We start from the raw sequence: 27,615 nt of genomic DNA, 5'->3' as shown, positions 1-27,615 counted from the left end.
CTTTTTGAAAAAGGGACACCTTGCAAAGTTATCCCACAAAACATCTTCAAGAGCCCCCGGCCTCTGCCTCCATTTTAGATTAAGAAACTGAGGTTCAGAGACGGGAAGAGCTTGGTGCAAATTCACGTATCGAGTCCGGAGCAGCAATAGAGCCTTTGCCTCCTAATGCCCACCCCTCGACTCCTGTACTGCCCCCCAAGTCTCTATTTGGTCACCTTCGGAGGGGTGAGATGGGAGGAGGCTCAGGGGTCCTTGCTGAGCAGCAGAGCAGGCCTAGGGGTACTGAGGGGCCAGCGGGTTAGGTTCTGGCCCCTTCTGCTTCCTCAGCCACATACCTTATCCTGGGGCGAGCCTCAGCTGGGACCTCCACCTGCTTGGGATAGGAGCCAGGGAACCAGAGCACCTCTCCCTCCCGCTCCTTCTTCTCTTCTCTCTCTTTTTCTTTCTCTCACCCGGCAGCTGCTTTCAGCCTCACCCCGCCCAGCCCCGCCCCACCAGCTGCAGCTTGGCCCCTGGGGACCCCCCCTCACCCACCAGGCAGGAAAAGACAACCCGGGGCCTGCAGGAGCAACTGGAGTCTCCTCAGGCTTCATCGCAGGAGCCAGCAGGAAAGAGAGGGGTCAGTTAGAGGTCACAGAGTCCGCTCCTGTCCGTGCTGGGGAGAAAATGAGGGAGGGACAGGGTCCTGGTGGGGTGTGGAGTCCAGTCCAGCGCTGGGGAAAGGGGAGTCTCAGCGCCACCCGCTGGCCACGTTGGGTATAACCCCAGGTAGATGTAGGGCACTGGGTGGGCGGAGATGGCTGTGTCTGAGGCTTTTAGAGGGATGGGGAAGCGTGGCTGGAGGACGGGGCATGAAAGACAGAGAGGATTTGGAGAGTTGTGGCTGCAGGCGTGCAGCCTTCCCAGGCCCCATGATGCATGGGGTGCTTGGGCATTACCTCGATTCTGGGAAAAGTCCTGATGCCTGGAGCTTGGCAACCAGTGGAAGCTGGGTCTGGAGTGGGAAGAGCTGGGAGGATTTAGAGCCCCCCTGGGTGATCTCGGGAGAGAGCTGTCAGGACCAGTTCCTTTGTGTGCACCATCTGTACACCATCTCTCAGCACAGGGCTAAGAGCAGTAGACAATAAGTGTGTGCTGAACATAAAAACTTGTTCTTACAACATATATTTATTGAGACCTATTATGTACCAGGCTCTGTGCAACCTTCTGGAAATACTGCAGTGGAAGAATGATTAAATGCATGAACGGGGGGCTCCTAGGGGGCTGACTGGCCACTTACACATTGGCACCTGGTGAGGTCACCAGCATTTGGAGCCTCCTGAGTGTCCAGAGCTGTCCAGAGTCCCAGCCCCTAACCCAGGCTGCAGGTTAGCATTTAGAATGGGGAGGCTCCTCTTTGCCACCTAGAATGGTCATGGCCCTGTCTAGGGGGTCCCCTAGATACACAAACCCCAAATCACAGGAAGAATTAGGAGAAGGGAAGGAGATTGCTTTGAGGACCAGTAATCAAGCGCCTACCCAGACTTGGCTTTTTGTCCATGTTATTTTGAGTCTTTGGCTGATAAGTGTTATTAGCTCCTGTTCCAGATCAGGAAGCTGAAGCTCAGAGAGGTGTGAGGACTCACACTGGGTAACACAGCCAGTGAATTATGGAGCCATGTCTTAAATTCAGTGATGCGGCTTCAAGTTCAGGGCTTGATCCAGTCTGCCTATATCTTCCCTTCAGCTCTGAGGGCTCCTCAGAGGTCCTGGGCCCAGGGCTCACTAGAGGATAGACATTTTCCTCCCCTAAAGGGCTTGAGGGGGCTGGCTGCTCCCAGAGGCAGTTGCTAAGCCCAGGCCCAAGTCCATACTGGAAAAGGGACCCACCACTCACCTAACAGTTTCCACGTGCCAGAGCACTACATACACTAGAGAAGTTTCTCTTGAATCCTCACAACCCTAAGAAGTTGGGAATGTTATACTCATTTTACGGATGAGGAAACTGAGTCTTAAAGAGAGGAAGTAGTTTGCCATGGGTCATACAGCTGGGAGACACTGGTCTGGTCTAATCCCCCAAAGTCCCCATCACAGCAATGATGAGGCCAGCCCAGATCAATGTTTCTTGAATGCCTGTGCCAGGCAGTCTGGGCTGGGTGCCAAAGACATCGTGATGAACCAGATTGGTCCAAGTTCTTGAGGAGCTCCTTAAGGAGAGAGATATTCTTAATATACAAGGAGAGGACTGCCTTATGGACCAGGAGGGACCAAGGATCTTCAGGGGCCAGGAGAGAGTATTAACTTAAAAGGAAAGCAGGGAAGGCTTCTGGGAGGAGGTGACACCTGAGTTAATTAGTATTGACAGTCAGGTGGGAATTAGTCAAATGAGGCAAAAAGGACAGAGGGAAAAAGGAATCATTGGCCTGAGGCCTGGGAGAGCATATTGTCTATGTGGAGGAGAAGGAAGGGAGGCAGAGTAGGGTGGCAGGGAGGGATGGGAGGGGTTGCTACAAGCTCTGGGCTGTGACAGTGGGAGCAGGAAAAATAGGATTGGATTTGAAAGACTGCTCTGAGCTTGCAAAAGAAGTCAGGGCTGCGGAGGGCTTTCTGCATTCAACAAACACATGTTGAGCATCTACTAACTGCCAGGTCCTATGCTAGGTCCTGGGGACACAGCTGTGGACAGGATGACAAGGTCCCTCCCCTATGGATCTCATGTTCCAGTGGGAGAGATGGGCAAGAAACAAGGGAGCTAACGACAGTACAATATCTTCGGAGACTCACATGGCTTTGGCAAAAATGGGGGAATATGGTTGAGAATGGCTGAGTGGGAAAATGTTAGGTAGTGTGGTCTGAGGGGGCGACATCTGAACTAAGAAGGAAAGGGGGGCAGGCACAACACACATCTCAGGAAGGGTGCTCCAGCCACAGGAGCCGCAAGTGCAAAGGTCCTGGAGCAGAAGCAGGCTTGGCATGGTCAGGAAACTTAAAGAAGCCAGTGAGACTGGGGCTTCATGGGGAAGAAAGAGGAAATAAAGGTGACTAGGATCAACAGCACAGGGCCTGAGGGAGTGGAATGGAACTTAGATTTATTCCACTTGCAGTGGAAACTTTCAAAAAGAGATGTGATATGATCTGATTTACATTTTAAAAGGGTCACTTCACCTGCTCCAGTGTGTAAGCCAGACTGCAGAAAACCAGGCCGAGTGACCTGTGAGGAAGCAAGGAGGCTGCTGCAGTCACCAGCCCAGAAAAGATGGGCCTTGGCCTGGGTAGTGGCAAGGGACAAGGAGAGAAGTTGATGGAGGGTTTGGGGAAAGTTTTGTAGGAGGAGCTGATGGATGAGATGTGATGAGTGAGGAGAGAGGAGGTGAAGAGGGAACAGGGGAGGGGTCAGCTCACCAAAGTCTGGATTCTAAGCCAAAACACCTGGCTAGGTGTCGCTGGGCCAGTTACTCCACCTCTCTGAGCCTCAAATGCCTCCTCTTGAAAAGAAAGATAATATCCACACCACAGAGTGGTGGAAGAGATAGTGGGGAGTGGAGAAGAGGAGCAAGAGAGAAAGAAGGGGGGGAGGGAGGAGGAGGGGGGAAAGGAGGGGAGGAGGGAAGAGGTAGAGGAGAGGTCTGAGTAAAGGCCTTCTAAATGGGTAAAAGAGACCTCCTCCAATTTCTTCAGTTCTTCAGAGTCTACAAAGGAACTGACTCCCATCTGACCGTGCTCAGAGAGGTTGAGAATCTTGCCCAATGTCACACAGCTAGTCAGTAGCATCTCTATGCCTCAAATTACCTCAAATCGTGGACCCCAAATTTGCCTTTGGAGACAGATTCTCAGCTACAAACCACAGTCACTAAGATCCCTCAGGAGCAGTGGGGCTAGAGGCTCTGTTTTAGGGGGTCCATATGCAGGGAGGGGGTGGAGGATGCGAAGGCTGCTGGAGTAAAACTCCTTCCCCACCAGGGAGGGGTGGAAGGACGGGAGGCTGAGAATCAGACAACGCTTAGGTTCAAACCTTAGCTCAGCCCCTGACTGGGTGGGTGACCTCAGGTACCACCATCTAATGTGAGGGTCTAGGTTCAAGAGCCCACCCACCTCGCACATCCCAGGGTCTCCCTCAGCCTGAAAACAACATGGCTCTGCAGAACCAGAGCATGGCCAGCAGAGGGCGCCCACATGGGCCATAGTGCTGCCCAGAACAGGAAAGGCTCTGGGACTGGGGGGACCCAGAGCCCTAGCTGGGGAGGCCGCCCTGCCTCCCGCTTTGGTCCCTCTGCCTGGGTGCCAGGAGCCAACTCCCAGGTGAGCAGATCACAGACGCAGCAGCCAGGCAGAGTCTGAATCTTGCTGCCGTGCCTCTCTGAGCCTCAGTTTTCTCATCCATAAATGGGCCTAACGATAGTGCCTGCCTCACAGGGTTCTGTGAGGAGTCAATGATGATCAAGCGCAAAAGGGCTGAGTACACAGGAGCTGCTATTTTTATTAGCACTGGTGGCAGTTGTATCTTAAAGTGCCTGACACAAAGGGTATCTAATCAGTGGTGCTATGACGGCAGTGATGAGGAGAACGATGCAGCACTCCGTCACTGGTTATCTTGAATTTCCTAAACGGGGAGCATCCAGTGCCTACCAACTTGGGATGCCTCCAGTGACAGGGAGCTCACTCCCTCCCCAGCAGCCCATTTTCACTGTCACATCATCTTTTTGCTGAAAGCTGCCTCCTGCAAGACAGCCCACCTCCCAGCTTCCTATTCAGGATGATTCAGTTGGCCCAGCCTCCAGCCTCAGGCCCCCTCATTTCCCCAAGTTTTGCCTGAGAGGCCCGAGAGGTCGAGAAGCCAGGACCCTGGCAGCTGGATTTCTGTCTCCGGAGGAAGGGCAGGGAGCTCACAAGTGAACCCAGGTGGCTTTACCAGCAGGAGATTCCCAGTGGGTCTTTCTCTGGCTGTTCAAAGTTCCTTTTCTGCTGACTGGGAGAAATCAGTGGAGGGAAAGCCCTCGCGGTCCTCTGGGCTTCCCTTCACTCCTCAGTCTCAAGAATGGCTGGAAGCCAGAGAGGGAACCCAGTGCCCAGAGCCACAAGTCCAGGAACCCTGGCATCCTAGCTGGGAGGCCTCAGCTCTGGCTCTACCTGCTGTCAGGCACCCCCATCTGTATTTGTGGGTCCCGGGGTGAGTGCTCTTGTGTCTGGCACCAAGGGATCTGTTGCGGAGGGCAGGAGCCAAACAGTCCTCGGCTCAAATCTTGGCTACTGTGTGACCTCAGGCAAATCACTCTACCTCTCTGAGGCTGTTTCCTCACCAGGCACCTCTCTCAGAGTGGTGTGGGGAGTATAGGAGATGTTATATGTGAAAAGGAAAATGCAGTACTGGGCACATAGTAAGTATCTATAGATGTATTATTATAAAACGGAAGTCATTCATTTCCCCAAAACCCTCCCCCTGCCTGAGTGGGCCAGGGTGGCTGTGAGAGTGGATCGTGTCAGGCAGGGTGATGTCCTGACCCACTTCTCGGCTAGTGGGCACAGTGTACATGTGCCTTCATGTGCAAGGGGGAGTGGGTGTGCACACACATGCACTGGGTGTGCATGCATGTGCAAGGGTGTCCGTGGGTATGCATGCGTGTACCTCAGGCTGTCCATCCCAGGGATTCCCAGGGCACATGCATACCTGCCAGTACCTGTGCGGTATCCCTGCACTGATTCAGGAGGCCCCCCTGTTCGCTGTTACTATGGAAACAAAGAGGCAATCCCCAGCTTCGGGAAGAGCCTAAGGTGCCAGAAACGAGAGCTGACCCAGTCTTCCCAGCACGAAAGACAGATCCAGAGCATGAGGGCCTTGGGATGTGGCAACCTCAGCCTCTGGGGGTTGGGTTCTGGGACTCTGCGCCCCTCTGAATCCTCTAGGAAGTTCTCACTTCTCTAAGGCATCCCAGCCCACTGGAAAGAGCTCAGGACATGGAGCCGGGTCCCATCTTGAATCTGGCTCTAACCCCATGCACAGGCTCAGGCAGGGAACTCGATCTCTTGTGCCTGTTTCCTCTTCTATAAAATGGGGATAATCGCAGGTGCCAGCGGAATCCTTGAGCTGGAATGTTACCTTTCCTCTCGCTGGGGCCCTGCCCCCAAGGCTGTATGAGTGTAGACCCCAGAGCCCTGGAGTGTCACAGAGTAGCCTCCTTCACGTGCACGACCCTCCCAGTGTCTCATGGGCTGCTCACAGCAACTCTGGGAGGGAAGCTTTTCCCAGTAGTAGAACCGGGGCTCCAGGAGGACAAAGCTGGCCAGTGGTGGGGTCAGGTCTGCTGGGAGGAGAGTCACACTGGCCACGGGTGCTGGGTGCAGTCTTCAGCCTGGGCAACCCCCTAGGGCAGAGCTGGGCTTCTGGAAGACTTCTGGGAAGCAGATCCCAGTGGAGGAAGAACCATCTTTTAAAAATCTTGACTCTTGGGACTTCCCTGGTGATCCAGTGGTTAGGATTCCTCACCTCCAAAGCAGGGGTCCCGGGTTCGATCCCTGGCTGGGGAACTGAGATCTCACATGCCATGCGGCACAGCCAAAACTTTTTGAAAAAATAATTAATTAATTAAAAAAAGAAATCTTGACTCTTTAGATTTTGACTCAAGTCTCAAATGTCCTGCATGCAGGTTGTAATACATCCAGGCAGAATTGCTTATGAAGTCACAAGTGAACACTCAGCCTCTTGCCCTTAATTCCACTTCCAAGAGTGACCATTCTATTTGCTGTGAACCCAGCAACAAATTTCAGACAGTCAGAGATGGACCAGGAGAAGCGAACCAGCAATGGAAATGAGTGAGAAAGACCTGAATGCTTATCTGTCAGGAAAGCTGCCACAGAAGGGGTCACTTATGACTTGGGGAGGGGACAAAAGGGTGCCCTGGCAGGGTGACCTCAAGCAAGTGACTGTTTCTCCCTGGCTGAGCCGGAGGCCCTTCCAGCTAGGAGTTGCTTTAACCAGCAGAGGGATTATTGTGCAGACAAGGGTTGGCTGGTATGTGATCCCAGCTGCCTGCTTCACTTCACCCCACCCCCAACTAGGTTAAAACCCATATGCAGCGTTATGGGGGTCGGGGAGCGGGGAGCCCCCTTTCCCCAGCCTTTACTCTGGATCTCTTCTCTTGGTGTAGGAGATCCCAGCAGTCTGGTAGAGGATTGCTGGCTGGTGGGGAGTTGTTGAAGGAAGGTGGACGGGAAGAGCTGAGATGGGAAGCTAGGGTTGGGGTCTGTCATGGAGAGCCTGGAATGTCCACTTACTTTGGTAGGCAGTGGAGAGCCATGGAAGGTTATTAAGCAGGGAGGAAGGGGATTGGATTTAGAGAAACTGAAGGCAGGCGCTGTAAAAGAACCGGAACCGTCACACAGGGCCAATCCGATGAGGACGTGGGGAAGGGGAGGCGGCAAGGAGAGCGGAGGTCAGGCCCGAGAGATGTACCCAGGAGACAGGCTGACTTGGAAAGGAAGCAGGTGTGGGGATGAGGAGAAGGGAGGGCTCCTGGATGGTGGATCTCGGGCCTGTTTGGTGATGGAGGGGGACCCAGGCACAGGGCAGGCTGTGGTGGAAGGTGATGACTTGGATACTGACTGGCTTGAGTCTGAGGTGTCTGTGGGTTTGTGGGAGCAAGTCCAGAAAGCAGCTGGAAATGCAAGTTTTGCAGAGAAGGAGCCAGAGGGTCAGAGGGGTTGTTGTTGCCAACTTTCCCAAGTCTGGGAAGGGGCCACATCAAGGTCTGAGCCTGGGTCTATTGCCCTCCACAGGCCGTTCCTTCATAGTGAGGGACCGGCAAAGGCACGCCCCTGTCTCTCTCCCTGGGGGTCCTGGATTCTGGGCTGGGCAGAGTCATCAGCTGCTTTTACTCGGGAGGGAGGTGGTGCCCTTCAGCTGCTTTCACCCAGGAGGATCCCGCTGCTACAGAGCCCGGCAGCCTCAGGGGCTCTTGCGGCGGGATCTGCAAGCCCCGACTGCTGCTCTGGAGAGGGACACTGTCCAACCAGCCCCGGCCTTCCTGACCCTCCTACAGTAGGGAGGCCCTATTAGCAGCCTGGAGTGCCCAGGGCCCTGAACTTTACAGGCTCCATCTCCCTTAATCCTCACAAGCCCCTTCCAGGGAGGTGCTAATATTATAGTTTCCATTTTACAGATGGCGAAACCGACCAGACCTTCTGCAAGCGAAGGGCCTTGCCCCCCTCCACCATGGGGGTGGGTGGTGGGACAGGGTTCGGCCCTGCTCAGTGGGAGCTGAGCCCCATCTGTAAAGTGAGGCTTGCTCTGAGGGATGCCAGCCCCACCGCAACACGCCCATGCCCGCCACTGACTTCAGGTCTGCGTTCCCAGCTCCCAGGACTTACCCACCCTCCCCACCCTCCCCTCTTTCTGTTCCTCTCAGCCCAGCTCCCTCGGGAACAGCCAGGCCCACCCCCTCCCCCTCCCGGCTGTGCTCCTGGCAGCTCTGCCGCCCTGGGCTCTGGTCCGGGGGTGGTCCCCGGCAGTGAGGGAGGTGAGCAGAAGCTGGGATCAGTTGGGCTAAGACGCTGGGCATTCAGAGACCCCCAGGTCTCCACCTCTGGGTCCATTGTGCTCCAGGCTGGGGTGGGCAGGGCCCTTTGGAAAGGGGTGGCTTGAGGTTTTAATCACTTTATCAATGTTTGTTTGTGTAATTCAGCCCTGAGATGCTTTTCCCTCCATCTGTCCCCACCATCTGCTCCCATCAGGATTTTCCAAACCATTTGGGACCTAAGAGGGAGGCTGGGGGCTGTGCCTCTGAGGGGGATGGGGAGGGGCTACGTCCACCTACCTCACTGAGAGGTTCCAGAGAGGGGCCTGGGCTCCTGAGTCACATGGAACTGGGTTCAAATTCTGGCTCTGTCACTCTCTTGCTGTATTACCTCAGACAGGTGACTTCACTTCTCTGGGCCTCAGTCTTTACATCTGTAAAATGGCATTCACATTACTGCCTCCTCAGGATTAGTTTGGATCAAAGGAGGTGACATAGGCAACGCACTCTGCACACAGTAGGTGCTCAAGAGCTATGCCGTCCCCTCTCCACTCATCCCTCGCTTGATTCTCCCAATAACTCGCTTCTGCATTTCTCTCCCTCCTAGACATGCCTCAGTCTGGGTTGCGGGGGGGGGGGGGGGCGCTGAGTATCATCAGCAAGGGCACCCCTCACCTCCACCCCTGCAACAGGCCTTCACAGAATCCAAATCTGCAGGGCTCCGGGGCCACTGGGATCTCATCTATGTAAAACTCACGTCCCCACACTCCCCCAGGGGCCAGTGAGGCAGTAAGTGAGGCCTGTCTTGTCTGTGCTCTGGTTAGGGTTTTTGATAGGGGATGTCAGAGCACCTAGGTCACCTGTCTAACCTTTCTCCTCACAAAGGGGAAGAGACTTGCTCCAGGTCGTTCAAAGTGAGGGACCCAGGCCTCCTGACAACTGCCCTCTGCCCCCCTTTTCTGGGCTATACCTCGTGGGCCAATGGCCTTGGGGTACAGTATGGGGAAGCCCAAGCCTTCCCCTTTGGCTCAGGGTGGCTCCCAGTACTTCTTAGGCCCCCAGGAGAGGAGAGGTGGCTGATGGGAAGTAATCAGCAGAGCTCCCAGAGCCAAAACTCTGCCCTGTCCCCGCCATCCACGCTCCTCATCTGAGGTATGGAAAGTCAAAGGGATGTGGGGTACCCAGGGTGAGGATAAGACATAGCCTTGTCTTCAGAAGCCCCATCTATTGGGGAGACAGAAATGCAGACTGGGGGTCCTGAGGGCAGGGCATCAGAGTCACTCGCACAGAGAAGAAGAACAGTGGGGTGGGGGAAGAAGGCTCCCCTGAGGCTGAACCAAGGAGTCCGCCCACAGGAGGTGAAGCTGGCGGGGGAGGGGGGAAGCAGGAGGAAGCAGAGTGGCTGAGCAGTCCCCAGCGAGGGAAAACTGAGACCCCACAAGGATGGAGAGGAGGATCCAGATCTGGCTGGGAAGATTCTCAGGCTGCTGGCAGAGTGTAGAGGAAAGAGGAGGAGGGTGAGGAGGACCCAAGGGCAGGTCCCTCTCCCAGCCCCAAGCCGAGCAGGCCTTCCAGACCTGGGGGGAGAGGGGCGGGAGCTTGTCACTCAAGGGGCCTGAGCGGCAAGTCTCTCCCCACCCCCAGGTCCTCTCGCAGGAGGCAGCTGGGAACCACCCACACACGTCTGGCGCCTCCCTGGGGGTCCCAACACCAGAGCCAAGGTACAGAGAGGAACTAATGTTCTGGAGCGTCCAGCTGCCCTCACCCACAACGGCCTGGCTCCCCAGTTCCTCCAGTTGAGACTCCCCGCTTGTCCTCTAGCAGGAGAGACTTAGGCTAGATTTGGACTACCTGAGAGGCTTGGTCTGAGAACCTGGAGATCTGAGCCCTAGGGAGTCATGAGGGTCCTAGCTGCTGCCAAGGAAGTGGGAGGAGCTGACAGAACTGACACCTTCAAAGTAGGTCCAGAAACCAGACCCATCTCTGCCACCCTGGTCATCTCTTATTCTGAGGGGGCCCCCGATCCCATCCTGGACCCCGCTCCTCAAAGTCAGTTGAGGACAGAATATCTGAGTAAGCTTCCAGTCTGCTCAAAGCCCCAAGAGCTTCCCATCTCACCTGGAATAAAATCTAAAGTCCTTGGCATGGTCCTAAGCACTGCCACTATCCCAACCTCTGCACACTGATCTCAACTTTTCCCAAAACACTTATCTAATACACTACAGAACTGACTTGTATATTATATTCATGCCTTACTGTCCACTCCTGTAACCCCACTGCCTAGAACAGTGCTGGGCACAGAACTAATGCTTGATAAACGTTTGTGCAATGAATGGATGAGGACACATGGGTTCAAGTCCAAGTCCTCTCGCTCGCTGTCAGACATTGGAAAAATCATTTAACCCCTCTGAACCTCAGTTTTCTCATCTGTGAAGTGGGGACAATAAGGATCAACAGCACCCCCCCCCCCCGGAAATACAGAAAGAGCAAAATTCGAGCCCAGAGGTCGGGATTGTTGCTGAGGCTGTGGGAAGGAGGATGCAGCCCCCATCCCGGCAGGAGAAGCTTTGATAGAGTTCAGCGACTCTGGAAAGGGGCTGTCCTGTCTGCAGGCAGGGGGCTTACACACCTCAGAACGCCCCAGGTGGAGATGCTCTCCAGCCCTCACTTATCGCAATCCAGTACAGGCACTGGGGAGGCTGGGGAGGGAGGGAGAGGGCTTCTTGACTGGAGTGGGGGGGAATGGGAAGAGCAATTTAGATCCACGTTAAGAGGTGGAATTCATTCTGAGAGAGGTCCTGGGCACGAGACCCAGTGTGGCGGGTGGGAAAAGGGGGTGGGGCTCTCTAAGGCAGAGGCGGGGTAGGGGGCGTGTCTGCCCCCCAAGACCTCAGGGACTGGAGGAGTGGGCGCTGCCCCCTCTCTGAAGAGCTCAGTTAGATCCGGAGTTGAGGCGCAGGTGCAGGGAGGGTACGTATCGAGGCGCCCAGGATCCGATTTCCGCCCTCTTTGTGACTTGCGGCTCCAAGCCCAGGTAGGGATGGGGGAGGCAGGCGGGTGGAGCTGTCGGGGGTTGTCCCCGGCGTAGGAAAGAGGTGTCTGGGCACTGACTATCCCCACCGTCCACCGTATTCGGGCTACCTGAGTCGAGAGGTTGAGGAGATGGGGACCTCTGCCTTCCTCCCCAGGCGGGGTGCTCCCTCGGGATGGGGGCCGGAGAGGTGAGGGCGTCCCCTTCCCTCTCCCGGGCAGGGGCGGGGGCGGAACCTAACCCTTTGCTCCACGCACTATCAGGGCTCTAGGGCAGAGGGAGGAACGGGGACCCCCCCCAGAGGAGGGGCACCGGGCTAACGCTGCGGGGCGTCTCCCTCGCAGTCCCGCCCCCCGCCCCCCGCCCGCCCCTCCGGCCGCCTCTGCCGCCGCGCGCTGCAGCAGCGCCGCCTTCCCTGCGCAGTCGGTGTCTCCGCGTCGCTGGGTGAGTGGGGGCTGCTCGGCCGGGGCCAGGGGGTGCGAGGAAGGGGCATCCCGGAGGTAGGGGGCCACGTCCAGGGCTCCCCAGCCCCGCCGCTCCCGGGCCTCCCAGGAATTTTCCCTCCGGGGACTCAGGGAGTGGGGCTCCCGCCGGGAAACGCCTGGCGCTCTCCAGGGTCCTGACCGCCGAGTGGCCAGCCTGGGGAGTCGCGTTCCGGCCGCCTCCGGACGCCCCCTCCAGGAAGGGCCACGCGCCTGGCGCTCCCCGAGTGCTGAAAGGGTTGAGGCGGGGGCCAGGGCGAGAGCTGGGGAGAGGACTGGAGAGGGTCCCCGAGGCGGGTTTCTCAGACCGAGCTTACGTCCTTCCCATTTTGGGGACGGGGTCTTCGCGGAGACAGCAGAATCTATTACCGCCCTCGTTTCCAGTTCTTCCAACTGGGGGCAGGGGGACGGACTCAGAGGGTGGCAGGGGGGAGGGGGCACTAGAAGATCTTTCCTGCCCAGCGCGTCTCTCTGCCTCCGCCCAGATGACCCAGTTCCTTGGACCTTGAGGAGGGGACTAAGGGACACATTCGGCCACCCCGGCTCCAGGCATTTCCTCAGTGCCCTCCCACACACTTGTTCAGTGGATCCTCAGCCTGGGGCAAAAAAGGTTGATTTAGAAAGGAAGGGAACCAACTTACAGAAACATGCATGTGACACACTGCTGAGGACACACACAGGTCCCCCAAATGGCCACACAGGTACATGCCCCTCACACTGTAATGGGTGCATACCTAGTCACACGCACATATATGCACATGCACAGATATAAATTGAAATACATGGGGAGACAAATGCAAGGCAGAAGCCAGGGACACACACGCATACATGAGCACATGCACTTACACACGCTCACCCACATGTGCACATGCACACACAAGGAATAACCCCCTCACTCTGTCTCAAAGCTGGGAGGAGATTCACCTACACACATCCCTACATCCCTGTCCAGAACCGCCTGGCTGTCTCCTTTCCAATACCTTCCCCTCAGCCCTCCACAGTCTAGCCTCCTGCACTGAGGGGACCTTTCTGAACTAGATGAAAGGTAAGTGTTGGGGGAGGGTTGACTGGCTAGAGGTCTCCCTGGAAGAGGGGGCTGTCATAAGCCTGAGAAGGGCTGCAGCTCCCTCTCCTGGCATCTGGCAGCACCCCTGGGTAAAGAAAGAAAGATGGCAAAGGTGTCTGAGGGTCCCACGTGCAGCTGGCCATGTGAGAGGTGTAGGCATGGGAGCTGGCTTGTGATGGCATGTGTGAGACATGTGGGGTTGTGGGCTGGTGTGTCTCGATGCACAGGGTATGGGAGTTGTGCGTGCACGGTGCTGTGTCAGTACATGTGAGTTGTGGAACAGAGGGAATGTTGTCGTGTGTGGAGGCACAGTGACCCTGGGTGGGTGTGTGCTGGTATGTGAGTGGCATGGGATCCATGTGTGGCTTTGGTGAGCTGTGTAGCATAACATGTGTCAGTATGTATTCACTTGTTTACTGTTGGCATCTGGACACATGTAAATCTTTTAAATTTGTTTAACACTTAGGTAGCACTTATATGTGCAGGCATCTTTCTAAGTGCTTCATATGTATTAACTAATTTAATCCTCACAACAATAATGAGGTAGGTATTATTACCCCCACTTTACAGATGAGGCAGAGAGAGTTTAAGGAACTTGCCCAAGGTCACATAGCTGGTAAGAAGCAGAGCTTGGATTCAAACCCATGTGATCTGGCTCTGGAGCCCAGGCTAACACCTACCTTATTCTGCCTCTTGTCAAGCACACATGGTGGGAGGGAGAACAGGTCAGTGTTTGGATTGCAGGTGTATTTTGTGTGAGCAGGTGTATGTGAGGCAGTAAGGGGGCAGGGGGTAGGAGGGAGGAAGGCCAGAGGGCCTTTCTGCACTTCCCTTGGCAACTCTGGGAGTTAGCCCTGTCACTTCATGGCTATGTGACCTGAAGCAGGTCACCTCAGTTCCTTGAGCCTACCTTTTCATCTGTAAAATGGGCTAATTCTCAGGCTTCACTTTGTGAGGGTGAAATGGTGTACCCTGGGAAGGCTCAGTGGCTGGCACTGAGAAGGGCCTCAGTAAAGGTGAGCCCCCTTCTCTTCCTCTGTCTCCAGGTCTGTTCCCTGGGGAAGTAGAAGGTCTGGGGAAATGGTGTGGAGCTGACACAGTGGCAGGGTGCCTGGGTATATGTAAGCTGTGTGATCTTGGGCCAGCTCCTCTCTCTCACTGGGTCAAAAGAGAGGCTGGAGTGGCCGGTGTCTGGAGTGTTGTCAAGGGGCCAGGAGTGCCTGACCACTCCTCTTTGTCCCTTGACCCCCTCGGGGACCCAGGTGGGACTTGGCTCGGTGGCCATGGGCAAGCAGAACAGCAAGCTGCGGCCCGAGATGCTGCAGGACCTGCGGGAGAATACAGAGTTCTCAGAGCTGGAGCTGCAGGAGTGGTACAAGGGCTTCCTCAAGGACTGCCCCACGGGCATCCTCAACGTGGATGAGTTCAAGAAGATCTACGCCAACTTCTTCCCCTACGGTGACGCCTCCAAGTTCGCGGAGCATGTCTTCCGCACCTTTGACACCAACAGCGATGGCACCATCGACTTCCGGGAGTTCATCATCGCGCTGAGTGTGACCTCACGTGGCCGCCTGGAGCAGAAGCTCATGTGGGCCTTCAGCATGTACGACCTGGATGGCAACGGCTATATCAGCCGTGAGGAGATGCTGGAGATCGTGCAGGTGGGCCCCTGGGCCCCTCAGAATGGCAGGCACAGGGCCCAGCAGCTTGCACCTGCTAGCCCTCTTTACCCTCTCAACAGCCCTTGTGGGTAGGCAGTGGCAGGTGCTATTCTTACGACCCATTTAAAGAAGTCTTTAATAGGAAGTAATTTCCAATTTAAAGTTGAGAAAACTTCCACATACCCTTTACCCATCTTCACCAATGAACATTTTACCACATTTGCTTTATCATCGTGTGTGTGTGTGTGTGTGCGTGTGTGTGTGTGTATGTAATGTTTTGTTGTTCTGAACATGACCCTCTGACCCTGAATACATCAGGACAGATTTCCTAAGAACAGGACATTCTCTTACATAACCCGCCCCGGATTATCAAAGTCAGGACATTTAACATAGAAACAATGCTATTATCTAACTTACAGACCATATTGAATTCTGCCAACTGTCTCAATAATGTTCTTTATAGCGTTTTTTGCTCTGGTCTAGGATCACACATTGCATTTAGTCATCCTATCTCTTTAGAACACTTTAACCTGTAACAGTTCCTTAGTCTTTCTTTGTCTTTCAAGACTTGACATTTCTGCAGAGTACAGGCCAGTTATGTTTCACTGATCCTCATTTACTCATGAGGAAACGGATGCTCAGAAAGGTAAAGACACTTGCCCGACATCACACAGCCTGTGAATGGGCCACCTGGCTCTGTCACCCACATTCCATCTGGATACCCAGCCACCTTCCAACTAATTGATTGAGAGCCCACTAAGAGCCTAGTACTGTGAGGTGCTTATACCCATGAGCTCAGTGCATCCTTACAACAACCCCATAAGGCTCAGAGAGGTGAAGTGGCTTGCCCAAGGTCACACAGCATCTAAGTGGAGTCAGGTTCAACTTGGTCAACACTCAGAGCTGTCTCTTAAAAGGGGTCTGACTTCCAGTTCTGGAGTTGGCTTCAACTCCTCGGTTGCTCATCTGTAAAACGGGGATGGTGAGGCTGATCTCACAGGGAGACTTAAGAACCTGATAGGAATGTCCTTTCTTAGAACAAATTTAAGCATAGTACGTTGGCTTTATCTCAGAAACCTTCCAGAGTGCCCATCCCCTCAGCAGCATTGAGGTCCATCAGGGATCTGGTCCTATTTTACCTACCAGTTCCTTGTTCACTTTTTTCCTAAGCCTTTGTTTCTTCACCTATAAAGTGAGGGTGTTAACCCCTTCTTCTTCCAAGGCTATTGTGGGTGTAAAGCAGGATAAAGACTCTAGTAGATGGCCTGGCATATAACTGGCGCTCAGTAAACATTAGTGATTGTCAGTTATTATTTTCTCCTCTGCACATTCTGTGCTCCAACCAGAATGGCCTTTTCAGCATCCTCGGAATGTGCCACTTTGTACAGGCTCTTGCTCCCTTTCCTTCTGCCTCTCTGAATTCTTTCCCTTCTGGTCCCTCAGCTCTGTTGTCTGCTCCCCCTCCCAACTCATCCAGCCACTAGTGGACTCTTGACTTTGGCTTCTGGGTCTGCTCTCTCCAGCTAGAGTAGAATGGGCTGCCTTAGGATGTGGTGCTCTCCCTATGTCTATCACTAGGGAAAAGACTTAATGATTATCAATGACTCCCATGGGCCAGGCCTTAACTCTCTAGTTGATGGATAGTGGGGGATTCTGGGGGTTCCGGTGGAAGGGTTGGGGTAGCCAGGGTGGTGGACGATCACTCAGGGATTGGGCAGCAGCTGGATACCAACTAATCTGTATGGATGTTCATGTTTACCACTTAAGTGTGGTTGCCTGGTGTATACTGGTAAATGTCAGCCTTGCTGGAAGCTCCAAACCCAGGGCATTGGTCAAGCCAGTACCATTCTTTGGGCATCCTTGGGACCCCTTCCTGGCTGGCCTCTGCTATCTAAGCCCTGGGTTCCTTTACAGCAACCCAGAGGCTCCAAACAACCGGTGCAGACAGAACTCTGCAAACCCTAGTGACCGATTAATTACAAGTCGGCCCCACTGAAACAACGAGTGAGGAGTAATTCCAGACAATTAATTAGGAGGCCCAGGAGAAGGGCTGTCACAGGGGAGCAGTCACTCTCTAAGTCACTTGCTCAGTCCTTCTCAGGATGGAGCCCTGTGCCAGGTGGTGGGCACACTGGAAGGGAAGAGACCTCACCTCAGCCTCTTGGAGCTCCCACTCTTCTGGGAGAGACAATTGTGCAGGCCACACTGACCAGCTCGGTGACAGGGGTGTAAAGGTGACATCTGGGAGTCCAGGGGATTGAAGGGCAGGGAAGACCTGAGGCTGTGGTGGTTGAGTAATGGTTATACTATGATTATGTTTACTGACCACTTACTCTAGCCAGCTATACACAGTATCTCATTTAATACTCTAGACAGTCCAAATGAGGGAGATATGATTACCCCCATTTTACAGATGAGGAAACTGAGGTTAAGTACTTGTCCAAGGCTACAGAACAAGTGATTAGTGGAACCAGGCCACCTTACTTCGTATACCCTGCTTTGAGGGGTCATTAGCACTCCACAAGCATCTATCCAGTGGCTAAGAGGGAGCAATTTCTAATCTGGTGTCTGCCATCAATTTCCTTTCTGAGCCTCAATTTATTATCTGGAAAATGGGGATCTCAGTACCTGCTTTTCAGGGCTATTGCAAGGGTGAGAATAATGTATGTAAAGGACCTTGCACATAGTGGGTGTCTGTAAATGGTAGTTAGTATTATTGTTCCAGGCAGAGGCTGTAAACACTGGGAGACCTGAAAGGCACAGGGGTATTTGGTTATGGCAGAATCACCTACTAGGGGAGGCCTGATGGTGGAGACGTCAGCAGGGACCAGAGTGTGAAATGCCTTGAATGTCAAGGGCCAAATGTTTGGACTTGATAACAGAGGGCAGTGGGAGGTGCCAGTGGCTTTGAAACAGGGGAGTCCCTGTCAGATTCCAGGCACTGTGCTAAATTCTGTGGATCTGGGCACTAGCTAGATGTCCATGGTCCTTATCTGTATGCTGGGGCCGAGGAGCAATCCTACAAATGCATAATTACTTCCGGAGAGTTGCCCCCAAAGGAGGCTCTGGGGCAGCATATGGGCCCTGACCCAGCCTGGATCAGAGAAGGCCTCCCTAAGAATGCGCCATGGAAGCTGAGCACCAAGGAGGAGTGGGAGGCAGCAGAAGGAGCGTGGGGCAGCATCCAGAAGGAGCTGGGTGCACGGCAGGCCCGGAGGGAGGCCTGTGTATGTTGGGAACGAGGGGGCGGCCCCTGGGCTGGGGACGTGGCGGTGGAGATCTGTGTTTGTAAAGAGGTCTCAGAGGCAGCGTTGGGGACAGACCCTAGAGAGGCCGGAAGAGACCACTGCGGAGGCCAAAGCCGGATCTGAGGCTAGGGAAGTTTATGGGATGGGAGAAGGAAGGCTTCTTGGAGGAGGTGTCAGTAGCAAAAAGCTGGCAGATTGAGGCGACGGGTCTGGTCCTTCGGAACCCAGCCCACAGGCCAAGTCCTTTGTGCTCTGTGTACGCTTAGCGCAAAAACCCTCCTTCGAGTCGCCTCCGAAGCTCTTGCATCTGGCAGCAGCCGTCCTCGGCCCAGCACAGCCGAGGCTGTCCCCGCCCCGGGCAGGTACTCACGTGCCTTTATTTGCATAATATCCCCCGCCCCCTGTGGACCCAGCTGCCTCAGTCCCTCCAGCTCTCAGGGCAGCTCTACGCCCCCTGCCGGCCACAGTAGCATCGCAGCCCAGTGTCATCCCCTTCGCCCAGCGTCCCCTGTCGGTCATCGAGGGAGGGCCGCCCGGAGCCCCGAAGTTTCTGAGAAGCAGCTCTTTCAACCTGGGACTTAACTGGGAACCTGGGGCGTCCGGCACAAGCTCCTTGGCCGGGCGTTTCAGGCCCTTCTCCATCTGGGCCCCGATGTCCTCCAACATCTCTTCTGACCCCCTGCATTCAGCCATCTCTAAGTTCTCGGCGTCCACTCAGGGCTGCCCGCTCTGGGGCCTTTGTACATGCAGATCCTTCTGCCTGCAATTCCTTTCCCACCGAGCGCTCCAAGGGAACTTGTTCAGGGCTCTCTTCAATAGCCCCCTCGTCTGGAAACCTTCTCAGTCTCAGAACTTCCCAGTTCCCCCATTCCTCCGTCACCCCCTCTCCGCCTCACCTTGGCGGGAGCGGCGATCGTCAGCGCACCTGGGGGCGTTTTTGGAAAGTTGGGGGTGGAGGGATCAGGCAGGCTCCCCCTCACTTCCTCCCCACCCGCCCCCCAGGCCATTTACAAGATGGTTTCGTCCGTGATGAAGATGCCGGAGGACGAGTCGACCCCGGAAAAGAGGACTGAGAAGATCTTCCGCCAAATGGACACAAACAACGACGGTGAGGAGGCAGGGGCGGGGCGGGACGGGGCGGGGCGGGGCGGGAGCTACTCCCCCTCCCTCTCCCGCGGCTCGGTTCTGCAGCCCCCTCGCTTTGCTGCCGTCTTCTCCTCCGTCACTGTTCCCCTCACCACGCAGGCAAGCTGTCCTTGGAGGAGTTCATCCGCGGGGCCAAAAGCGACCCGTCCATCGTGCGTCTGCTGCAGTGCGACCCCAGCAGCGCCTCCCAGTTCTGAGCGAGGAGCCAGGTTTCCCCTCCCTGCCTTCACTGGCCCTCTCCCGGCTCTCAGCTTCCTCGCCCTTGTGTCTGTCCAGGCTGGGGGTCAGATTGCCACCCCCAGGGTCTGCACTCTGAGGGGCCTATGGAGAAAGGAACCCTGCAGCCCCCCTCCCCCGCCAAGGCCCAAGCCAGCAAGTCGTTGGCACCCCCCATCCGGGAGGCAGTATCTCCCTTCGGCAATGATAAAGACACAGGCTCTGGCTTGGTCTGCCTCTCAGTCAGCCCTCCCTTACCTAGCTATCAGAACGTCAGCCATTCCCCCTCCCCCACCCCCGCACACACCCAGCCACGAGGCCAGACTTCCCTCCGCCAACCACGGGGCAAGCTTCCCTGCCTCCACCCCAACCCTTGTAGATCTCAGCCTTGGTGGAGTTGGGATTCATGCCTGTCTTTTTATTTGGAGCGGAGAGAAGGATTCCAGAGGTTTGGGGGCTTGAGGAGAAACCTTCCTTGAGCCATCCTTCCCTGCAGGAGGGCCTCAACCTTGCCTGTTCCTGCCCTTGTTGGCCCGGAGGCCATGATGCAAAAGGAAAACCTCCTGCTTCCAGCCCCCCAGCTGTGAGTCCCATGAACCCCCGCCTGCGTTTCAGCATTTTGATGAACACAGACCCACGGACCCCTCTGTGTGTCTTGTCTCTCTCAGATACACACACAGGCCCACAGACAGATGGGCAGACACACCTAGAGCGCCACCCACAGTGTCCTGTGTGGGAGAGCAGCACAGGCCCCCGGCCGAGTCCCCTCCCCCGCTGCATGCATCCACGTGGAGCATCTCTGTTCTTTTTAATATCTTCAGAATAAAGTCTCGTTTCAGTGCAGTGGGCTGGGTGGCTGGAGGAGATGGGTGAAACACCCACCCGGGTCCTGGAGTGGCATTGAGCCCTCTTGGCTGGCTCCAGAAATCCTGGCCTGATCACAGTGCAGACTTGGCTGGAGGGCCCCAGTGGCCACGGGGCTTGGGTGAGGCAACAGCTGTCAAAGCGTCATCAGCCCAGAGCTAGTGCAGCTCTGCAGGTCGTGGTCCTCCACAGGCTCTGGGCTCTCCGGCATCTGTGGAGATGTCAGAGGCTGCCAGCCCACTGGGTCTGGGTCTTCTCCTCCAGGACATCCAGAAAGTGGGAGGAGTCGGGGGCTGGGGTGATCTTTGGGTGAAGGGACATCATTACTCTCCACTAAGCAAGAGTCAGGCCATACCCTTGGAGTGCCCCCAATTCCAGCCCAGATACCTCTCCCCCTCCCCAAGACTCATCCTGGGCCTTGGGAGAGCCAAGTGTCAGCTGTATGACTTAGCTGGGAGATCTGAGTTCTCTGAGCCTCCAAGTCTCTCCTTTTGGTCCTGGGGAGAACACTATTGCCCCAGGTTTCAAGGTGGGGGCCCTTTACAGAGGGGTGGGGACAGATCAGCCTGAGCTCCCCAGCAGGGGCTCCCAGGAAGTATGAAGAGTCAGGGCTTGGGGGATGGCAGGCCTTACCATGTGATGGCTGCTCTTCCCCAGCCAGGGCCTCAGTTCCAGCAACTGGTGGGTGATCTGGGCGCTGCGGACAGCAAACACACTCTCTGCCATGCAGAACAGTAACGAGATGCCCCAGAGACACAGGCTGGAGCTCTGTAGGGGGACAGGGGGCAGTGATGGCTGCCTGGGGTTGGGGAGTGGAGGGCAGGACTCCAAGAACCCTTCCCACCTCTGATGAGCACCTCGCTGCCCTCCCACCCCATCCCAGGCCTAAGCACTTACGTAAATGCGAGTGGGGTCGAAGGGACAGTCGGGCGCCAGTGCCAATAGTTCGGGGTCCCCAAAAGTACAGGTGGCCAGCAGTGCCTGGCCCTGGGTGGCAAAGGTCACAGCAATCGAGGCCAAGAGGCCGAGAGCACAGGTCAGAGAGAGAAGAGCACAGGCCACACTCGAGCTAAACACCGTCCAGCGCTGGATGGAGGAGGCCACTGGTCAGTGGACATCAGGCTCGGCCCCATGGGCAGCTCTGGCCCCCATGGGGTCAGCCTCACCCCCTCCAAGCAGGCCAGGCCTTTGGGGGTGGCTGCTGCCCCTATCCCCACAGCCCCATCCCAGGAGGTACCACATACCAGAGGGATGCTGGGGAGGTAGCGTGATAACACGATGACTGCAATGCCTGAGGTGATGACCTGTGGAGGAGGCTCAAGTCAGCTCTGACCCCCTACTGGAGGAGAGTGGGCAGGGGGTCAGGGCCACTCTCCAGCAAAGATTCCACCAACACCGACTCTAGCCCTCCAAACCCACACCCCCTGCTTAGCTTTGGTTTCATTACCTCCGTCTGCATGGGGACACTGCCTCTTCATGGTCCAGCCCTGAAGTGACGTTTCTAAAACACAGTCACTCCCTGCCTACAACCTTCCATGACTCCCCACTGCCTACAGCTGCATTTCTCAAGCAGGGACCTGTGTATCCCAGGGCCACAGAGCCATGTCACAGGATATATATGACATGTTTCCCTGGAGTGGAAAAGATTTTGGAAGAAACTCAGTAACTCAACTGGCAAGGAACTAAAAACAAAATTGTTACTTTAAAATAAACCAGGATACTTTATGGGGTAGAATTCAAAATCCCTAGGAGTATTTTTAACTATCGCAGGCTCTCAGTGACCTGGCCCCTGTCCCATCAGTTTCTCAACTCCACCCTGGGCCAGGCTCTTTCCTCATCGCCCTGGATACGGACACCCACACAGAGCCTGGGCTTGATGCCGCCTACACAGCACCTTCTCAAGAAGGCCTTTCCTGTTCCTCTTTACCTGCATGGGTTCTCCCTCCTGCAGGCCCCCCTAACCACCCCCAGCCCCAAGAGGCGGGCCCACCTCACTGTTAAGCCCACCAGCTGCCCTCTGGATCTTCTGGGTTCCACTCAGGTGGGCTCCCTCCTTCAGTTCCCTCACTTTACCAGGCACGGGCTGGACCCGCGGGAGGCAGGTGAGATGATAGGGGGCCCAGCAATGTCTGTAATTCACTGTGCAGCCACTAGTTAAGTGCCTCAAACTCTCTGGGCTAAGCCCGCTCAGCAGGAATGAGCTCAGGGAAAGGACACTGGCTTTGGTGTCAGCCACAGATTGTTTCACATCCAGGTTGGCTTCTTTGTATCAGCAAGAGGTTGGGTGAATCCCTGAGTCAGTTTCCCCCTCTGTAAAGTGGGGAAAATCATGGTCCCGTGTTGCAGGGAGCTGTGGGGATTAACTGAGGAAATAAGAGCACAGCTGAAGTGGTCCAGCCCAGAGCCCATCCGTGGTGGACCTCCTAACCCCGAGCTCACTGCCTTGCCTGCCTTCCTCACAAGGTTGGTGAGAAGAATAAACAACAATAATAGTAACCCCAAGGGACACTGCACATATCTGTACAGCCTAGCTCTGTCCCACTGACTGAGGCTCTCCTACTTGCCGGGGCCCATGATCCTTGCTTTAGGGCCAGCAGGCTGTCTGAGCTTCATTTTGCAGGGGAGGGAACAGGCTTAGAGAGAGAAAGAAATCCCTCAGCCAGGCGGTGGCAGGGATGGAACTCAGACACTGATGTGCAGATGTTCCCCAAAGGCTGTAGCCACCTCTTCTGACAGTTGGGAAAGGACTTTACGAACTTGAGAATACCAGGCCCCTTCATTCATGTATTCATCAAACAGGTACTGACATCCAGCCATAACCATGTCTACCATTTATTGAGCACTTATAGTCCGGGCCTAATGCTAAACTCCTGCCAAATTGTTTTTTGTGTGTGTGTGTGTGGTACGTGGGCCTCTCACTGTTGTGGCCTCTCCCACTGCAGAGCACAGGCTCCGGACGCGCAGGCTCAGCGGCCATGGCTCATGGGCCCAGCCGCTCCGCGGCATGTGGGATCTTCCCAGACCGGGGCACGAACCCGTGTCCCCTGCATCGGCAGGTGAACTCTCAACACTGCGCCACCAGGGAAGCCCCCAAATTGGTTTTTTCAGTGTCTCCAGAGCAGACCTTATCCATTCCCACCTCCACACCTTTGCATTTGCCATTCTCCGTACTTGAAAGCCATCCCAGCTTCCTCTCCTACCAGCTGGCCCCAGCAGGCTTCATACCCAGGTTATGGTAATTGCAGCCTATCTTTGAACTCCTATTCATCCATCAATACCCACCTCTGGGGCCTCCACCTCTGTGAACCCTCCCAAGCTGAGCTGATGCTCCTTCCTTCTGGCCAACAGTGCCTTGACTATTTCCCTATTGTAATGATAATCCAAGCTCACAATAGTGAGTTAACCATGTGCTAGGCACTGTGCTTAGCACTTTATGTGGATGATCTCATTCAGTACTCATCAGGATCTTCTCAGATGGACACTGTTACCGTCCCCATTTTATAGATGAGGAAGCTGAGGCAAAGGGAGGTTGGGTGACTGGTGCCGTTGGTAAGTGGCGGAACAGGGGTTAGTACTTGGGGCTCTCTGCCTGCCCACCCCAGGCTGTGGGTGGGGACTCATCGAAGACCCTTCCAGCCCCTTCCAGCCCCCTGTTGCCAGCCACCCTCCCAGCCTGGCCATACCACGATGGCAGAAGTGACAGAGAGGATGTTGACCACAGAGTACTGCAGAGCCACAGCATCGTTGGGGGCTGCCACATAGCGCAGCACCGTGCCGTGGAGGAGAGCGGCTGCGATGAAGCTCACGTGGCCCAGCACCACCAGCACCAGCCCCGTCTTCATCAGCACCTTCCGGAAGTCACCCACACTCAGGCCACCTGTGAGGGACAGCCATGTCAGGGCCATGGGTAGGGCTTATCCTGCTGGGCAGAGGAGAAAACTGAGGCCCCTGCAGGAGTGATGGACATTGGGTTCTAAATCTATTTCTGGATAACTCAAGGCCAGTAACTTGCCTTCTCTGTGCCTCAGTTTCCTCATCAGGAAAAGGGGTTCACAGTGCTTTCATGAGAGTCCTTGGATCTCTAAGGTTGGAAAAGCATACAGGTGGTACTTAATAAAGGGTAGTAGTCCTTGTTAGTGTTCAAGGTCATGCATGGCACAGTTAGGATTTGAACCCAGGTCTCTAGCTCTAGACCCATGATCCTTCCACTAAGCTTTGCATCCACTGATTTTTTTCATCCATACATTTGTTACATCAATGTTCACTGAGTGCCTGCTCCATGCCAGGCCCTGAGGTACCACAGAGAGCTTGATGGGCACTGCCCAGGCCCCAAGGAGCCCCTAGTTCACTGGGCAGGGATCAGGTTCTATTTAGGATTCAGTTTGGTGTAAAGGGCCTGGCACACAGTAGATACTCAACTCACAATTGCTGAACTGACTCCAGCAAAATACTCAAACTTCTGAGTCTTCATTTCCCCATCTGTAAAATGGGAAGAATAACCCTTGTTTCCCAGTGGGGAAGGAGGGTCCCATGAAGACATGGATGGGAAAGTGGGGCATACCCGGGGGGTGCTGGGAAAAGTGAGCTCTTGGTGCAGGGCCACTAGGCAGGGCCACGGCAAGGTGCGGGAGGCTGAGGTCAAAAGAACATCAGGGACTCATACGCAAATCCTCTCCGAGTGTCCAAGTGGCTACTCGGCCCCTATCTGCACACCCCCAGGATCAGGAGCCCTCCTTCCGGCTGTTTCAGATCTGCTCTTTGGAATGTCCCCTTTGGGTCCTGGCTCTGCACCATGCTGGCCCCTTAGGCCCACCAGCCCCCTCACTCTATCCAGCTCTGTGAGACTGGAAGACTGGCCTGGCGCCTAGAACTAAACAGCCACCCCTTCTTCCTTTAGCTGCTCCTTGTGGGACCTGTGAGTCCTTTCCTAGACCTCAGTGTCCCCATCTGTGGCAGCAAGGATTGGGTCATATTTCATATATGGGAGTTTTGCAGCCAGAGAGAAAGAGAGAGAGAAAGGAAGGAATCCCTAGACTGGATGTCCCTGGGGGCGCTGCGCCCAGAGGAAGCCCCCGGGAGCAGAGAGGGCTGGGGCTACTCAGTCACACAGACCCTCTGTGCGACTTTGCACCAGCCTCTCTCCTTTTTGGGCCCCGGCTTCCCCATATGTAAAATGGGAAGGGGTTGGTCTAGCCGGTCTCTGAGATCCTCGGAGCCTTCAGGAGCCTCTGGAGCTGTACCAGATGGAGGAGAAGCAGAGGGCAGACGATGGGCTGGACAGGCACCGTGGGACTGGATGGCATCATGAAGATTAACAGCTGGCCAAACAGGAAGGGGCATGGCAGCTTTGTCCCACGGGCCTGACCCACTTCACCCCATCCACCCACCTACCTGGCCACCCAGACACCACTCGGCTCAGGGCTGGGCTCATGAACAACAGCCTCCCAGGACCAAGACTTTGGTCAAACTGGAGGTACAGTGGCAGCGTGGGGCTGTGCCTGGAGCACTGGACAGAGTCTCAGGGCAGTCCCTGGCTCAGGATGGTTCTAGGCCGTGGTGCTCCCTCGCCACTTTACAGATGAGGAAACCGAGGCTCACAAGTTCTCTTGGCTAGAGGGTAGGGACTCCCCAGGTCTGTCTGATGCCCAAGAGCAGCATCATTGTGTCCAGGGAGTGAGAGGAAGGGGCACATCAGTCCCACTCCTCTGTCTGGATCATGTTTGCCAGTGGCCCTTCTCACCTGGCTCGGTTTGGGGGAGTGGAGGGTATGGGAGCCGGAGCCCTTTGGGAGGCTGAGGAAGCCGAGAGCAGGCAGCCTCTGGTTCGCAATGCCCTCCCTGTGCTCTCCCTTCTGCAGGATGTGGAGGTTGGCTGCTCTCCTCCCACCTGGGGGTCCCTCCTCCGCAAGAAAGGAGAGTGGGGGGCAGTGGGGGCGGGCGAGAGGCCGTGGTGCTACCCCACATCGGAAGATACCAGAAGCCCTCCTCTCGCCAGCTCAGTGCTGAGGAAACTGAGGCCCAGAGCAGAAAGTGAAGGCGGCCTGGACCTCGGGGTTCCGGGCGCCCACGACAGTGCTCCGCCCCTGCCAGAGGATCTGGGGCGGGTTCGGGCCTCCCGGGCCGTCCCCCCGCGGCTCACCCAGGCGCAGACACATCTCGGCTCCCGGGCGGGGTCTCCGCGGCGGCTTCAGCGGGGCTCCAGACGCTGCGGGCGGCCGGTCGGCCCCACTCCCATACTGGTCCGCAGCCGCCGAGCGCCCAGCAGAGCCCGCGCCGCGCCCACTTCCCGCCTCGAGCCCGGAGCGCCCGGCCGGCCTCCCTTCCCGTCACCCCCTGGGCGGCCCGGCCCCGTGAGGGCCCCGGCGGCTCGTTTGCATCCCGGGCCGGTCCGACCGGCTGGGCAGCCCTTCCTGGCCCGCCCGGCTGAGTCACAGCGCTGGCCTCACCCACCCGCCTCGATGCCGGCCGGCACCCGGCCAGCAACCCCCCGCAGCCCACCCCGCTCCAGTGATGCCCATTTTACAGATAGAAACTGAAGCCTAGAGGAGCTGCGATCTTCCGGGCTAGGGAGTGAGACGGGGGGCCTGATGCGTGGTTGTCACGACCTGGTGGGCAGCTGGACAGGAAAGCCCCGGGGTGAGAGCTGGGAATCCACTTCTTTCTAGAGAATGGGGAAGTGCAACAGTAGGTGGTGAAAGAGCACTACCTAGGGAGCCAGGCTCTGTCCTTGACCTGCGCCGTGACCTCAGGTTTCCTCCCTGCCGTGGCCTGAGGGTCTTCGGCCGCAGGCTGAGCAAGGTGCTTTACTTGTGGGGGTGGGGATGGGGGGGGTGTCTCTGTTCCCTTCTCAGAAAATCAGGGATAATAATTCCTGTCCCCTAAAGTCATGGTGAGATACAAAAATGAGGTAAGAAAATGCTTTGAAAACCCTCTAGAGTATCTTTGCAAAGTGCAGACTTAGCAGGAACATGTAACAAGAGCTTTACTATTCCTGGCTATTGGTTACTGTGCCCCTTTAATGTGCCAGAATGACCCTTTGTTTCATCCTCAACATGTAGAAATGGACTCACACAAGAGTGTCCAGCGGAAGGGGTGGAGTACGGGTCTCAGTGCCCTTTCTCTAATGTGGCCGTGCTGTGGCTGCCAGCCTGGGCTCTTGGCCCTCAGGCAGGACTCTGGGAGGCACTTCCGTGGTATCTGGGCAGCATCAATTCACAGTCTGCACCCCCTACCCCACTGGTCAGTGGCCTTGAGGGTAGGGGCTGGCTTGATGCATCTAACACCAGCTGTCCACTGAATGCGTGTGCCTTGTGTGTGGGGCACACAACTTACTGATGACCAAGTCCACCTCCCAAGGGCTGCCCTGGAGAGCACGTGTGGTCACTGCAAAGCCAATGTCAAATCTCATGCATGTGC

General features: G+C 55.9%; 2 protein-coding genes across 6 annotated transcripts; one reads left to right on the top strand and one right to left on the bottom strand.

The window, feature by feature from the left end:
- Positions 1–14,348: 14,348 nt before the first annotated feature.
- On the top strand, positions 14,349–19,317 carry HPCA (hippocalcin; the record flags this gene model as incomplete). The annotated part of the gene is made up of 3 exons (XM_082833451.1): positions 14,349–14,726; positions 18,977–19,082; positions 19,220–19,317. 3 exons carry the CDS (start codon positions 14,349–14,351, stop codon positions 19,315–19,317), a joined length of 582 nt encoding a protein of 193 aa, XP_082689577.1.
- A 780-nt stretch (positions 19,318–20,097) lies between these two features.
- On the bottom strand, positions 20,098–26,369 carry TMEM54 (transmembrane protein 54; the record flags this gene model as incomplete). 5 transcript variants are annotated; one of them, XM_082863685.1, is made up of 6 exons in its annotated part: positions 20,098–20,411; positions 20,834–20,968; positions 21,098–21,286; positions 21,445–21,504; positions 23,884–24,077; positions 26,339–26,369. In XM_082863685.1, the coding sequence occupies 6 exons, from the start codon at positions 26,352–26,354 to the stop codon at positions 20,337–20,339; spliced, it is 669 nt and encodes a 222-aa protein (XP_082719811.1). In that variant the 3' UTR covers positions 20,098–20,336. The 5 variants fall into 5 exon arrangements, with proteins under 5 accessions (XP_082719811.1, XP_082719814.1, XP_082719813.1 ...); XM_082863688.1 differs by having other exon boundaries at positions 21,098–21,187; positions 26,339–26,354; XM_082863686.1 differs by having other exon boundaries at positions 20,292–20,458.
- Positions 26,370–27,615: the final 1,246 nt, after the last annotated feature.

The sequence above is a fragment of the Leucopleurus acutus genome (assembly GCF_964270905.1).
Source record: "Leucopleurus acutus genome assembly, chromosome: 2".
Classification (NCBI taxonomy): Eukaryota; Metazoa; Chordata; class Mammalia; order Artiodactyla; family Delphinidae; genus Leucopleurus; species Leucopleurus acutus.
Note: the sequence above shows the minus strand (reverse complement) of the source record. Positions and strands in the feature narration are given on the sequence as shown.